The sequence below is a fragment of the Pseudonaja textilis genome, chromosome 14 (genome assembly GCF_049901715.1).
Source record: "Pseudonaja textilis isolate UNSWEBS1 chromosome 14, rPseTex1.2, whole genome shotgun sequence".
Lineage (NCBI taxonomy): Eukaryota > Metazoa > Chordata > Lepidosauria > Squamata > Elapidae > Pseudonaja > Pseudonaja textilis.
Window position 1 is genome coordinate 10,188,849 of NC_142003.1, and position 14,732 is coordinate 10,203,580.

General features: G+C 44.1%; 1 protein-coding gene across 2 annotated transcripts in view; it reads left to right on the plus strand.

The window, feature by feature from the left end:
* FBXL16 (F-box and leucine rich repeat protein 16) overlaps positions 1-3,693 on the plus strand; it is a 42,319-nt gene extending 38,626 nt beyond the window's left edge. For both annotated transcript variants that reach the window (XM_026704143.2, XM_087912475.1), the window contains exons 3-6: positions 607-1,115; positions 1,554-1,638; positions 2,365-2,428; positions 3,498-3,693. In XM_026704143.2, the coding sequence (XP_026559928.1) occupies positions 607-1,115; positions 1,554-1,638; positions 2,365-2,428; positions 3,498-3,646 (807 nt within the window). In that variant the 3' untranslated portion in view covers positions 3,647-3,693. The remainder of the gene's footprint in view (positions 1-606; positions 1,116-1,553; positions 1,639-2,364; positions 2,429-3,497) is intronic.
* The last annotated feature ends 11,039 nt before the right edge of the window (positions 3,694-14,732 follow it).

The following is a 14,732-nucleotide window of genomic DNA, read 5'->3' on the forward strand; positions in this document are numbered from 1 at the left end:
CAAAATATACAGACAAACAAAACATAGAATATAATAACGTAAGAAATCTTTTTTTGAAAAAACCAATACAACATCTTATTTAAAGACAGAGTTATTCCAAATTATCACATTTCCATATAAACACAATTTAGTATATATATTTACCTTATCTGTTCAACTTCATATCTTATCCCAACTTCTCTTTATTACTCCCTTTCCTTCTATTTATTCAAATTATATCTCTTTTACTTTAAATTGCATACATTTTTTATATCCATCTGTCTTATTTACAATTTCATTATTCTCTTCCAATACACAAACAGACAAAACATAAAAACATAAAACATCTTTTCTGAAAGTTGCTTGATCCCGGGTTAAAACTCATCGTACAGACACCACTTCAAAAATCAAGTTCCTTTTATATACCATTCCATATCTTATTACCGTTTTCCATTTTCTATATTGCTTCTTCCTTCTTTTAACTCTCTTAGTTTTATTCTACTTATCTCATCTCAGTTCAAATCATAATACTTGTCATTCTTTGTCTGTTCTCAGCTATCCATTCATCTTTTCTCTTTAAACAAAACTTCTCCTGTACATTAACTTCTCTGTTAATGTAACTTTCAGGTCATGTTGGAACAGATGCAGGGGCTTATGCACCTGGAGCTGTCTGGATGCAACGATTTCACCGAGGCCGGTCTCTGGTCAAGTCTGAATGCCCGCATCTGCTCCCTGAGTGTCAGCGACTGCATTAATGTGGCTGACGATGCCATTGCGGCCATCTCACAGCTGCTGCCCAACTTGACTGAGCTCAACCTTCAAGCCTATCACGTGACGGATACGGCCCTGGCTTACTTCACTGCCAAGCAAGGTTACACCACCCACACTCTCCGTCTGAACTCCTGCTGGGAAATCACGAACCACGGTGTGGTGAACATGGTGCACAGCCTGCCCAATCTGAGCGTGCTCAGCCTCTCTGGCTGCTCGAAGGTGACGGACGATGGCGTGGAGTTGGTAGCAGAGAACCTCCGCAAGCTTCGGAGCTTGGACCTGTCATGGTGCCCTCGGATCACAGACATGGCCCTTGAGTACATCGCTTGTGACCTCCACAAGTTGGAAGAGCTGGTGCTGGATAGGTAAGGCGGGCCCTGAATCCTCCCGATTCCTTTTCCAGGGGACAAGATTGGGCCCTGAAATAAGACGTCCCAGGGAATTAGGTACACCAGGGAATAGAAATGTTTGCACAGCTTGGGGTCATCCCTTTGATGGTCTTCAACTGACAGAGCCAAAAAAAAAGCCACAGAGCAGAATCTACAAAGGACACCATCCAAAGAGGCAAAGGGACACTGAGCCTCGGTGGCGCAGTGGTTAGAGTGCAGTACTGCAGACTATTTTCTGCTGGCTGCAATTTGGCCGTTCGAATCTCACCAGTCTCAAAGTTGACTCAGCCTTCCATCCACACCTGAGGTGGGTAACATGAGGACCCAGATTGTTGGTGCCAATAGGCTGATTCTATAAACCGCTTAAAGAGGGTTTTTTAACTTTACAGTTGTCCATCTTCATTTCTCCGGCAGGTGTGTACGGATAACAGACACTGGGCTCAGTTACTTGTCCACCATGTCCTCGCTTAGGAACTTATATCTCCGCTGGTGCTGCCAGGTAGGTCAAAGGGAGCTGGGAGTCTCTCTTTGTGAGCCTCATCCAGGACAAGGCTTCCAATTTGTAAGGGAACATTGGGGACAAAGTTTACAAAACTCCGCATTGGTGACAGGAAGGGCATCTGGCCAGTCATCACGCAGCTCCATTCAGTTGCCCAGGCTCCACCCTGCAAGGGAGAATGGGGTCTTTAAAAAAAGATAAGGATTGGTGACAAAGTTTGATTTTGTATCTGGAGGTATCTGGAAGCTTCAGCTGGTTCAAGTTGTGGCAGCCCGCACAGTATCGTCCAAATCGAGATTTGCACACGTGTCATCTCTCTTAAAGGACCTGCATTGACAATCTGCTTCCTGGTCCAATCCAAGATGCTGGTTGTCACCTTGAAAGCCCAACCAGACCTGGGACCAAATTGTTTGAAGGCTGGTCTTTCCCCAGTCATATCTCACCAGACCCACCAGAGTGGGTGAGCAGGGAGAAGATGTTCTAGATTCCCTTTCTTAAGGAGGTCCATCTAGTGGGACCAAGAAGAAAGGTCTTCTCCATGATAGCTCCCTTCTGTGGAACATTCGTCCCCAGGGAGGATAAAATTGACCTCTCACTCAGCGCCCGAAATTTGGGGCTAAACGGTGGTGGTTTAAGTCAAAGACTACCTGTATATTCCCCCCATCCAGAACTAAAATAAATAAACGTGTTTGGTGTCTCACAATCCCGTCTTCTCCTCCCTTGTAGGTCCAAGATTTTGGCTTGAAACATCTGCTGGGAATGAGAAGCTTACGCCTCTTGTCACTTGCCGGTGAGTGTTGGGTTGGGGTGGATCCTTTCAGATGCAGCGAGACACGGGTCTGGAAGAGAGATTTTGGACCCTCTCAGAACCTTAATCCCAAATCACTCCGCTTCCTCTGGTCTTAAGACTAGTTTGGGGTATGCAACCACTCCCCGTAGTGGCACACGCTGGGCTCAGATGCACAAACTCAGATACAGGCACACACATACGTATGTGCGTATATGATCCCATGTGCACATACAGATGCGAAGAAGTATGCACCCATACACACAGAGACATCTGCATGCACAGATGCACACGCAACCATACGCTCAAAAGGGCCAATAATTAATAGTTAAACATTCTCAGAGTGGAAGAACATCTCTCCTGGAGAGTTTCCAGCTGAGATATTCTTTCTTATTCTTGCTGCTCTCTGAGCTTGCTTGTTTTCTTGCAGATGTTTGCACTGATGCTGCTACCTAGTTGGGTAATGAAATGTCTGCAACAAGCAAGCTCAGAGAGCACCAAAACCCCACAGTTCTGCTCCTCCTCCTCCTCCCCCACTTCTCCCCCTCCTCCCCTCTCCTTCCCTTTCCCCCTCCTCCACCTCTTCCACTCCACACAGCCCACTCCTTTCTAGCATTGATGATGTTACCCAATTGGGTAACGAATCGTCTGCAAGAAAACAAACAAACTCAGAGAACTATAAAAGCCCCACAGTCCTCCTCCTCCTTCCCTCCTTCCACTTCACAAAGCTGACTCCCTTTTAGCAATGATGATGTTACGTAGTTGGGTCATGAGATGTCTGCAAGAAAACCACCAAGGAGGGGTCCCCCAGGGAGCGCCAAGGACCCCACAGTTCTCCTCCTGCTCCTGCCCTCGTCCTCCTCCCTCTTCCTCTCCCCGCTTCCACTCCACCCAGCTGACTCCCCCTCTAGCACTGATGATGTTACGTAGTTGGGTCACAAGATGATGTCTGCAAGAAAACTCACCAAACTCAGGGAGCACCAAGGACCCCACCAGTTCAACCCTAAGCTACTTTTCTCATTTATTCCTTCTTTCTTTATTCATGGGTCTCTCTCTGATTTCACTTTGCCAGGCTGCCCTCTGCTGACCACCACGGGACTTTCAGGCCTGGCTCAGCTCCACGACTTGGAAGAACTGGAGCTGACCAATTGTCCAGGCGCGACTCCAGAGCTCTTTAAATACTTTTCCCAACACCTGCCTAGTTGCATGGTGATTGAGTAAGCCACTCGCTAGGAAGATCTGGCCAAATCCTGGAGCCATGCTCTCCAATCCTAACTCAGCACTGACCAACCATCCAGAGCCAAGGTTTTCTTTATTTCTTCGTCATTGATATATAACTGTATACGGAGATATATAGATATATATGGATGATTTCTTTCCAGAAGAGGGTGCTGTGACTTGAAAAAAAAAAAAAACCACACGCTCACACATGTACACTCAAACGGGGAAAAAACAGTGTGGCAGATGCACACGAACAATTGAGAAAGAGTTGGTCATTAGGCGGATCGGCCGTAGCTCTAACGCAAGTGGAAGAATTGACCCTCAAGTTTGTAAATCCCGATGTCGCCATTATCTTTCATCTTCCTCATAGTGAGCTGTTTGGAAATTTTACCTTTTGGGGGTAAAAAAACAAAAAAACCAAGAATAAGGGAAACACACACCCGTGTTGCACCGAAACCCCGACAGCGAAACCAAATGAAAGGGATGTAGGTTTAAACCAGCCAGAAAAAAAATCCCAACGGTTGAATTAGCCTCGTTGGCGAGCAAGCCGACATCAGTGCTGAATGAAAACGATTTGTGCCCATCCGGGTCTTTCATCGTTACGGGCAAGAGAGAGAGGTTTGCGTCTCTGAGCCTCCCCGATCTGGGTGCGGCGTTAAGGATCAAGGGGGGGTCAGCCCTTGCGAAGGCCTTCGAGGTATGGATGTTGGACGGTGGAACCTGCCCACAAAAGGCAGGCGTTGTTTACCTTGGAGGTTGGGAAGTTTGAACAAGTCGTAGTAGAGCCCTCTGGAGAATTCCTCGGGCGGGATGGCGCATCGACAGTGGCGAAAAAGAGCCGCTTCTGAATTCCAAGCATGGAACGCTGCAGAAGTGAAAGGACTCTTGTTGGCAGGAGGAGAGAGGGGAAGAAGAAGACGAAGAAGAAGAAGAAGAAAAAGAAGAAGAAGAAAAAAAAACTGACCAATGCTGTGAGAGAAATGGTCCCGGAAGTTCATGGAGCTGTGGATTTTGGGGAGTGCCTGGTTCTTGGACGTTCCTGCAAGTGGATCAAAGCTAGAGAGTAAGGAGATCCATTGGACCTAAACTGTCCCAGCTGACTCGAAGCTCATGCAACGCACGATCCTTGATGGATCCCATCTGCCTCCTTCCCTTTGTTTTCTTCTCTCCCTCTTTCTTTCTCTCTCTTTTTTCAATTTGGTTTCGACTCTTGATTTTTGGGAATGAATAAGGAGGGGTTTCTCCTCTCTCTCTCCCCTCTCTCTCTCTCTCTCTCTCTCTCTCTCTCTCTCTCTCTCTCTCTCGCCCTCTCTTTGGAGCAAAACCACAGCCTTTGCATGTTGGCTTGCTTTGCGTCTTGTGATAAGGTAGAGTCTCAATTCTGCTTTTGGGCTGTGGGTGGCAGTTTTTTGATCCTAGCTTGGCTCGTCTGTTCTGGTGTTTAAAAAAAAATATAGAAGAAGAAGAAGAAGAAGAAGAAAAAGCTGATGTGGCTTGTTATACCATCCTTGTTCCATTTCTCCAAACCACGCAGGTCATCAGCTGTCCATTCCAGTCTTCTTCAAGAGGGATGACAACACCTCGTTTCCTTCCTACCAACCCCAGTTCCATCTTCCATCCTGGGACACACACCCCCCCCCACATCAATCACCAGATCCTCTTCTTTCCTTCCTGACTTCACCCCACCAAACCAAGGGGAAGCGGTACTCGTTGGGGCTCTTCCAAGCCAAAATTTGCTGCTGACCAGATGTCTGGTGACTTGTGGCTTTCGCCCCGTCATTTTTTTTAGAAGCCATTTCCAAGGCCCCTGTGGAATGATACAGGGGGCTGAGGGCACCTCCAGCCTTCCGGCATTCGTCCTTCAGACCCAGGGATCTGTTCTGGGGCAGAACCATGCACTGGAAGAAAAAAAAAATGGGAGAGCTCCAGGCTCTTTAAGCCATGGGTTCGAGTTGAATTTCCAGCCTTGGGAATCTCTCTAGGATGGCTGGGCAGGTAAAACCACCCCTTCTGTGCTTTTGAAGAGCTGCTGGGCTCTTCTCACAACCCCAGTAGAGTGCCTGTGTGGTTTTGGTTCATTTTGGTTCACTTCTTTGGAAGAGAAAGGAGGGAGAACCCATTTCTAAGGGTGGGTACGTCAACAGCAGTGAAACTCTTTTCACCATTCCCATCTCCAAGAAGCTACTGGAATGGGCACTGGGTGCTTTCCACTCTCCAAAGTTGGTAGGATAAAAACCATACCTTAATTTTTGTTCCCCCTTTACTGCATGGGGCAAACCATGGAAGCAATGCGTTCCCTTCCCCCCAAGATCCAGTTCTCTGCATGCTAATAAACATAGAAAGAAGCAGGCATGGCAGTTAATACTAATATTTTCATGCCAGAAGCACCTACATGCTTTTGTGGCTAAAGGATTTACTGGTGACATCCCCGTTGTCTGGGGGATTCCCAGTTGCCCATCAAAGGGGTACCCATTCATCTACTTGCCTGCTTTTGGAGCCGCTGGGTTGGTGGGAGCCAGAGTATACGACGGGCGCTCAACCCACCTTGAGGCCACAATGGGTCTCGAACGCAAAGGTGCCGATTGTCGGCCTGGCATTCTAACGTCAGGAGCCATCGCGCTCCCAGTATGGTGGCTGAACCTATGGAAGCCCTGAATTGGCGGAACTTTAGTCTGGTAAAAACTGGGAAAAGCAGGGAAGATTATCTTGAAGGTGGGCTTCAAAAAATATTGCACCTAACGACTCGGAACTACCCTTGGGCCTCAGAATGGCATGCGGTCTGAGCTCATTTCTTTCTTTTAGGACCCACAAATAGGGCAGCCGAGGGGGTCTTGCCGTAGGCTATTGCATGCCATTCTATCTTCTCTGGAGGAAGAGGAAGGGGAGGGGGCTATCCAGGCAGGCAGGCAGGCGGGGATGCCGGGAGGGGTAGTTCAACAGGTCTGGAGAAGCCCCGTTTGGGAAAATTGCCTTTGTGATTTTCCCCACCAGATTGTCTCCCCTAGACCACAGTCCTGAAGTAGCCGTCTTGCCAGGCTTCCGGCCTTGAGCCGATAGCCGATGCGTTGAGTTCATGAGTGCCTTTGGTGGCCGCCTTGTTCTTCTTATTGATTTAAATGAAGCCAAAAATTAATGATAATGCACCCACCAAACTATCATAGCCCTTCAGTTCTGATCTTGGGGGAAAAGAGAGCTGCCACACCGTAAAGCCTGGCCTGTGGCTTATACCATCTCTTGAGCTCTGCCAGCAGCTGAGCGGTGCCCTCTCTGTATGCCAGCGGACGACAACCACTGTGTACCACACTATGGTTTCTGAGTCTTCCCAAACACATGACTCTTGCCCAGGGCTTCATCTGCGCCTGGAATTTCACTACCAGCCATGCAGTTTTGCCAAAATGGCCGGGTGGCTACCACTCACGCCACCATTTGCAATCTTGGAAAAAAGCGGCCAACCTCATTTTCTGTGGAAGCAAAAATCACACTGAACAGATCAGGTAGATGAATGAGATACAGGTAATCCTCCAGTTACGGCCACAATCGAGCCCAAAGTTTACGTGGTTAAGTGAAAAAAAAGTGTTGAGTGAGTTTTGCCCCATGCTTTACGAGCTTTCTTGCAACCGTCGTTAAGCAAATCGTTGCAGTTGTTAAATTAGGAACGTGGCTGTTAAGTGGATATGGCTTCCCCACTGAGTTTCCTTGTCAGAAGGTGACAAAATGACCATGGACACCACAACCGTCTTAATTTTGAGTCAGTTGCCAAGTGGCTGAATTTTGATCATGTGACTGTGGGGATGTAGCAACGTTCATAAGCATGAAAACCAACAGTAAGTCACTTTTTTCAGTGCGCTTGTAATTTTAAATGGTCACTAAATGGACCGTTGTAAGTCGAAGTCTACCTGTAATACAGCCCAATAACAGATACCTTTGGATCTGCTGTTGATTTCTTCAGCTCAGGTCAGTGAGCTGCCTCTCCTTTAGCAGAAGGCTTTCAAAATTCAAAAGAAAAATAACTTTGCTGCATATTAGTAAAAAACAAAGAAACAAACCCAAACCTTTTGATAAAATTCCCATCCAGAAATTATCATAGTTTGGAGAGCGCTCAGTTAGATTTCTGACCAATATTTTTTTTTTCAAGGCTGTACTTTTTCTTATCGGAATAGTAAAGATTATGGTTTTATTATTTTATGTATGACTTAGGCTGAGAAATAAGTACATTGTAGTACAGTAATTCAAAACCAAGGCCCACCAATCTGGTGTTCAAATGAAACCCTAGGGTAAACCAAAATGGTATGGTCACTGTAAAATAAAATAATAATTAGAATTTATTTATTTATTTATTTATTTATTTATTCGTTCATTTATTCATTTATTTATTTCATATAGCCATCCATCTCACCGAAAGGGACTCTTTGGTCTACTGGGAATCTGGCTTAAAGGGAATTAATTCCCATGGGTCTCAGATTTCCTATTAGAAAAATAGGAAAATAGGAAAATATATACTGGCTCAGAAGTAGAAAACTATCATTAGAACACAGTTAATAACAGAGAGCCAAACGAGATTAGCGCCATTGATATGGTATAATTTCAAGGACAGATTGACTCCAATCTAGGTGGATTATCCATTCACATATTTATTTGTCCATAGCACAATATATTCGGGTGATGTTTTGATCACGTCCCCGTAATCTTCTGAGCCAGTTATCTAGTCAGAGGAATCAATAAAGACTTATACAAGTCAAATTAAAACATAATTTTGCAACAAGCAATTAAATTATTTTATTATTTCATAATAAATAGATGGATGGATAAAGATCCACTACTTCTAAATTGGCAGTAGTTAATAAACTATTACCAAATTGCTCTTGCCATGATTCCCAAGGCCAAAAAGGGAGTGAAATTAATCTAAGTTGGTGATGAGATAGGAGGTTGTGCTTAATGTAATGCGATGTTGATGACAGTCACATTTTATTTTATTTTATTTGGTTTGTCAATTGCTTACTAGATAATAGGTATAAGTAAAAACATAGTTATGAATACATGGATACATGTACAATGTGGTAACTGAGGTTCTACCTGTCCATCGCACAAACACAAACCAGAGCAAAGACTCCATTGTAGCATCTCGGGTGTCATCTTGACTCCTTTTAATCAAATCTTGCAGACACCCCTGTAGGGGTGGCTTTCCTAAGTAGCTTTCCCAAATTCATGCTCAGCTCCAGGATCTTTGTGGGTTCACCACGGTGTTCCTAGTGGCTTTCCAACCTCCAGATCAGCTGACCTTAGAATTTCCTTCTAAGGAATTTCCTTCTAGGAAATTCTGGTTTTCCAGTTGCTTCATATTTTTCCTAAGTACCCTAGACTGGAATTTCACGCTCATCATCTTATAGGGAAGTGATGGGACCACAAACTAAATATCCTGCATGAACCGTTTGATAAAATCCATCTAAATGTTCAGAATCATAAAAGGGGGTTGTGGGAGGTCAGGGTAGTTTTGAGGTTTCAAAGATTATCATGCATGAAAAGCGCTGGGGGTGACGGGAGGGGTGACGGGGGGGTGACGGGGAAAAAACTCCATTTATTTGTGAATCTTCTACAAAGGGGCCATCGATCTGTCTTCCAATCACATCTTCACTTGGGCTAGTTGATTCACACAATACTTTTGAGGACCGGTCTCTCCATACAAGTCTCCACCACCCAGTCCAACCCTGATGGGCCTCCTACATTGGATGACCAACCCTCATGTCATTTCAACTGATGTGCTTGGACATGGCCTCCTCCGCTGCCATTTTGAACACACACTCGCCGACAAATTTCGGTTAACAGCTGCTTTCTTTAAATATATACATGATCACGATGTGTACAAACATGAAGGTTTTGTTGCCGTGGCATCTCTGTAAAGCTTTAAGATGATGATGATGATGATGATGTACAATTTCCTGATTTTGTTTGGTTTGGTTTGGTCTGTTTCTCCAACTTAATATCCTCTGGAAATCCATGGTTGTTAGTAGAAGGTGTGACAATGAGTTTGGAGGTGAGGAGGATGCAGTTCCAGATACTGATGTAGGCCAATGTTTTTCAAACTTGTCAGACGGTCATGTAAGAGGGTCCCATGACCCCAGCACACGGCATAAACGTTGTCATAAACACACACCAGTTGCCAAGCATTCGAATTTTGATCACATGACTGTGAGAATGCTGCAATGGTCGTAAGTGTGAAAAACAGTCCTTAGTCAATTTTTTTTCAGTGCTGTTGTTAACTTCAGTCACTAAATGAATGGCTGTTAAGTCGAGGACTACCTGTACAATGAAAGACAGGTTGCACAAGTACGAAACATCTGCAGTAGAGTAAAAAAAAATAATCAAGATGAGTGCGGCTGCCATCTTGATTTTTCAGGCCGGCCGTCCACTTCCACATGGGCCCCTCTGGGTGAGATGTTTGAGAGAATGCAGAAGAAAAAGCCATTTGAGCAGAGTGCCTTTTGAAAGGGTGCATATATTTTTTATTTGCTTCTAAAGGAGAGGGGTGCTAGCAAAAAATCCACCCCAAAATATTTATTTATTTATTTATTTGTAGTTATTTATTTATTGAGGTATTTGCTTACTTGTTTTGGACCAGAATTTTGTGGGAATTGCTCTCTCTCTTGCTGGAGTCAATATTTTATTACCGGAAGGAGTAGGAGTAGAGTCAAATCCAGGCAGGACCACTTCTAAGCAGTAAAAATTTGCTGCTTGTTTATTTTTATTTTATTTAGGGAATTTATATTGCTGCCTATTCACACATGGCGACTCTAGGCGGCTTACAGAATATATTGTTGTTATGTCCAATGGCACTTTTTTCTGGATCAACAATAACGGGATATTTTAGCTTAGGGTTACAATGAGAGCACAGGAGTGGGGTGGTTATGAGCATTGAGATGGGACTCCAGATGTTCTTGGGTCAGGTTTTGTTTCTATTCAGCTGGCCAAAAAGATATGCCCTCTCATCTTCCGTGAATATTAACAGCATGTTATTGATGACATTATGTATATAGTTATGTAAGAATCTAATTAACTTTCAGATTGATCAGACTGCACAGTCCTGACCTCTTATGAGATAGGAGCAGCTAGCCCTATAAAAATTTCCCAATATATTTTTTTAAAAAATTATATATCGTCAAGGTAGCATCTCCTCTTAGAAACCGCACAAGGTTTTTGCAACTCAGCCTCTTTGAGAGACATGCACTTCAATTCCCAGAATTCCCCAACTGACATGTGGGCTGAGAAATCCTGGGAGTTGAAGTTCATGCCTCTTAAAGTGGCCGAGTTGCAAAAACTTTGATATTGAGACATACTCAATATTGCCAAATTAACGAAGTTCTGAAGCTGGCACTCAACCCACTGAGCTCTTTCTACAATGATATTAAAGATGCACTTTTGTGGGGGGTTTTTCAACTTATTGCAAGAGGAAAGGATTGCGGTTCTCGGCACAGTTTCTGCCAGTGTTCTGAATCTCTTTAAGTTCAACCCTCTGCATCTCTGTACAAAAATATCATGCAGTCATGGCGAGAAAGGCCAAAGATTTCCATTTTCAGATATCCTATTGTGAGCATCCCTGGATCTGCTTCCCATATTTTGGCCTGGTCTCAACTTCTTTTCAAAGGCGGCCGTGCTTTCCAAAGGATTGCAACGGCCTTCGAATTTGGACTGTCCGAGACTCAAAAGTGCTCTCCTGTTAAAGTCCAGCTGCAGAATGGATCCAAGGGAGATGTCTTAACATATTGTATAAAGCCAGATACAGGTAGTCCTCGACTTACGACCACAATTGAGCCCAACATTTCTGTTGGTAAGTGAAACATTTGTTAAGGGAGTTTCGCCCAATTTTACGGCCTTTCTTGCCTCGGTTGTAAAGTGAACCATTGCAGTTGTTAAGTTAGTAAGGCAGTTGTTAAGTGAATTTGGCTTCCCCCAAGACTTTGCCTATCAGTAGGTCGCAAAAGGGGATCACATGACCCCAGGACACTGCGACCGTCATAAATATGAGCCAGTTGCCAAGCATCTGGATTTTAATCATGTGACCGCAGGGATGCTACAATGGTCCTAAATGTGAAAACAGACATAAGTCGCTTTTTTTAGGGCAGTTGTAACTTTGAACAGTGGCTAAATGAACTGTTGTAAGTTGAGGACTACCTCTATTAAGGTTGGGATTTCAGTAAGTAATCCAAGGCAAATGGTTTTACCTGCTTTTCTTTATTAATATTTATTTATTAAGTTTTGATGTCGCCCATCTCCCTTACAAGGTCGATTCTTGTATTGTATGGCATGCCAGCCAGCAATTTACACTTATTTTACTTGATGGACTGGATACCCCAGGTAAAGGATGCAGTCTTACACCCGGGGGAATAATATATCGGTGTTGCTGCTTACTCACCTTTAGGGTGTTACCTATTTGCAGCCCACCTGATCAGCCAGCTACACGAATAGCAACTGTGGCAGTGAGGATATTACAATGGCTGGTTTACTTGTGCGAGAGTTTTAAACTTTATTCCAGGCTCAGCAGCGGTTTAAAAAAATATTATTCCCCAAATGTCTAGAGGAAAAACTCTTGCGAAAAGAAATTAGGGTATGCTGCTGAGATAAACTTGTGCCTATATGAAATGGGATCAGGAAATGGTTTTCATAGAAATGTCACCCGGGGAAGCTGTTGGGAGGATGGAAATTTATCAAACAAGAGATCCAGTTAAGGAGAAATTTCTTGGCACTGAGGACAATTAACCAGTGGTTGCCTCTAGAAGTTATAGATGCTCCATCACTGGAGGTTTTCAAGAAGAAATTGAGCAGGAGACCTCCAAGCTCTTTTCCAACTCTGTTGTTCTGTATTAAAGGAAGAGAAGTTGACTTAAAGTCACCGATTTTCTAAAACGAAGAATGCACACAGTTCTAGGGAGTGAACTCCATTTTCTGCAAGAGTTCCACCAAGATCTTGGTCCAAAGACAGGGCACACAATCCCTTGGGGTTATTTTCATTTTTATTTTATCTTTCTCTGGGCAAGTTCTCCTGGCCGAAACAGGATCTGCCCATTTTCACCCATTTTGCACAAGAGACCTTTCTCGAGAATTGTGTTCCAGAAGTCTCTTCAGCACCCCTGTTTAAAGTGTCCGCTGGTCCAAAGTATTATTTAAAGCTACTGAAAGAAGCTGTGATATTTCAGATTGCTATTTAGAAAAGAAAAAAAAGGGAGGGGGGAATTCTGAAAACCATTTTCTTATTGTACATACAAGCCTCCTTCTCCTGTATATTCTGAAGATATAATCTTATATTTGGTAAGTGTTTCTTGTGCTATTTTATCATGTGATCTGTTTATAAAAATATATATTAAAAAAATTAAAAACACAAACCGTCTGGTGCTGGGATTCTTTTTATGCCTCTGTGGTATGTGTGTATTTAATTGCACATTATATATGACAATTGTTTTTCCAACAGAGGTTTCTAATTCACCTTAGAACAGGGGTTCCCTACCTGGGGGGGGGGTGCAAGATGATATTCCAGGGGGTATGAAAACTTGGGTTTAGAAGTTTCAAAAATCTCAAACTGCATCTGCGCGGAGTATAAATGCATGATAAATAAGGCATTGCAACAGAGCGCCTATCCCGTGTCAGTCGTACAGCATTTGTTGCATCCCCTTGGAAAAAGCAAAACTTTTGCAAAACTTGACCTAGCCCAGGCATATCAACAATTGCCAGTGGATGATACCACTGCAGAGGCACAGACCATCGTAACTCACAGAGGGGCATTTAAATGCCATAGATTGCTATTCGGGGTGAGCGTGGCATCAGGACTGTTCCAAAGCCTAATAGAACACCTACAGGGAATTCCAGGGGTGGTGCCTTACTTTGATGATGTCTTCATGTCCACAAACAACAGAGAACAATTAATTCACTGATTAAGAATAGTCCTGAGTCAGTTTCAGAAAGCCAGACTTAAAGTTAAAAAAGAAAAATGCCAAATAGCAGTCCCTCAAGTCGAATTTCTGGGGTATTTAATTGACAGGTCAGGCATTCACCCTACCAAGAGGAAACTCAAAGCTATTAAAGAAACCCCTACCCCAAAGAATCAAACAGACCTCCAGGCATTCCTAGGCCTTTTAAACTTTTGCAGTATTTTTCTGCCACAGAAGGCGACCGTTGCTGAACCGCTACACACTCAATAAAAAGGCGAACTGGACCTGGGGTCACAAAGAAGCATCTGCATTCGAGGCTATAAAAGAACTCTTAACCTCTCAAAGCGTTCTTGTGTGATACAATGAGACTTATATTAACCTGTGACGCCTTCCCATTTGGCCTAGAAGCTGTTCTCAGTCACTGGGTGCCAAATGGCAATGAGGCGCCAATTGCCTTTTATTCAAAAACTTTATCTAAAGCCAAACAGACCTACAGCCAACTGGACAAGGAAGCGCTGGCTGCAGTGGTGGGGGGTAAAGTAGTTCCATGAGTACCTATACGGAAGGGACTTTGACCTGATCACTGACCACAAACCTCTCTTAGAAATCATAGCGGGGGGGGGGGGCTGCCCAACCCCAGCCATACTGTCTCCACGAATGACAAGATGGATAGTTTTCCTGGCAGCCTATAAGTACCAGCTGGTCCATCAGCCGGGCAAAGCTATCGACCACACAGATGACCTCAGCCAGTGCCCACTCCCAGAATCCGTTGAAGAACCTACCCCAATCACACTTCTTATCGAGGACTTTGAAACTGGCCCTGTCATGTTGGCTAAGATCGCAAGACATTCAGCCAAAGACAAAACTTTGGCCTGAATTTTGAACTGAGTGTGGAGGAGGTGGCCAGAGGGGTAAATGGGAAGTGATTTCAAACCGTTTAAGACACATCAACTTGAACTGTCGGCGTTAAAGGGGTGTTTGTTATCGGGGGGATAGAGTTGTGATACCACAAACATTAAGCAAGCCAGTATTACAAACGTTGCACGTGGTTCACCCTGGCATTGTCAGAATATAGAAGACTGGGTTGCTTATGATTGATCACCCATAATTGATTCAATAAAATCAAATTGAGCTGCATTGGATAAATATGCCCCAAGCATAATGAGCAA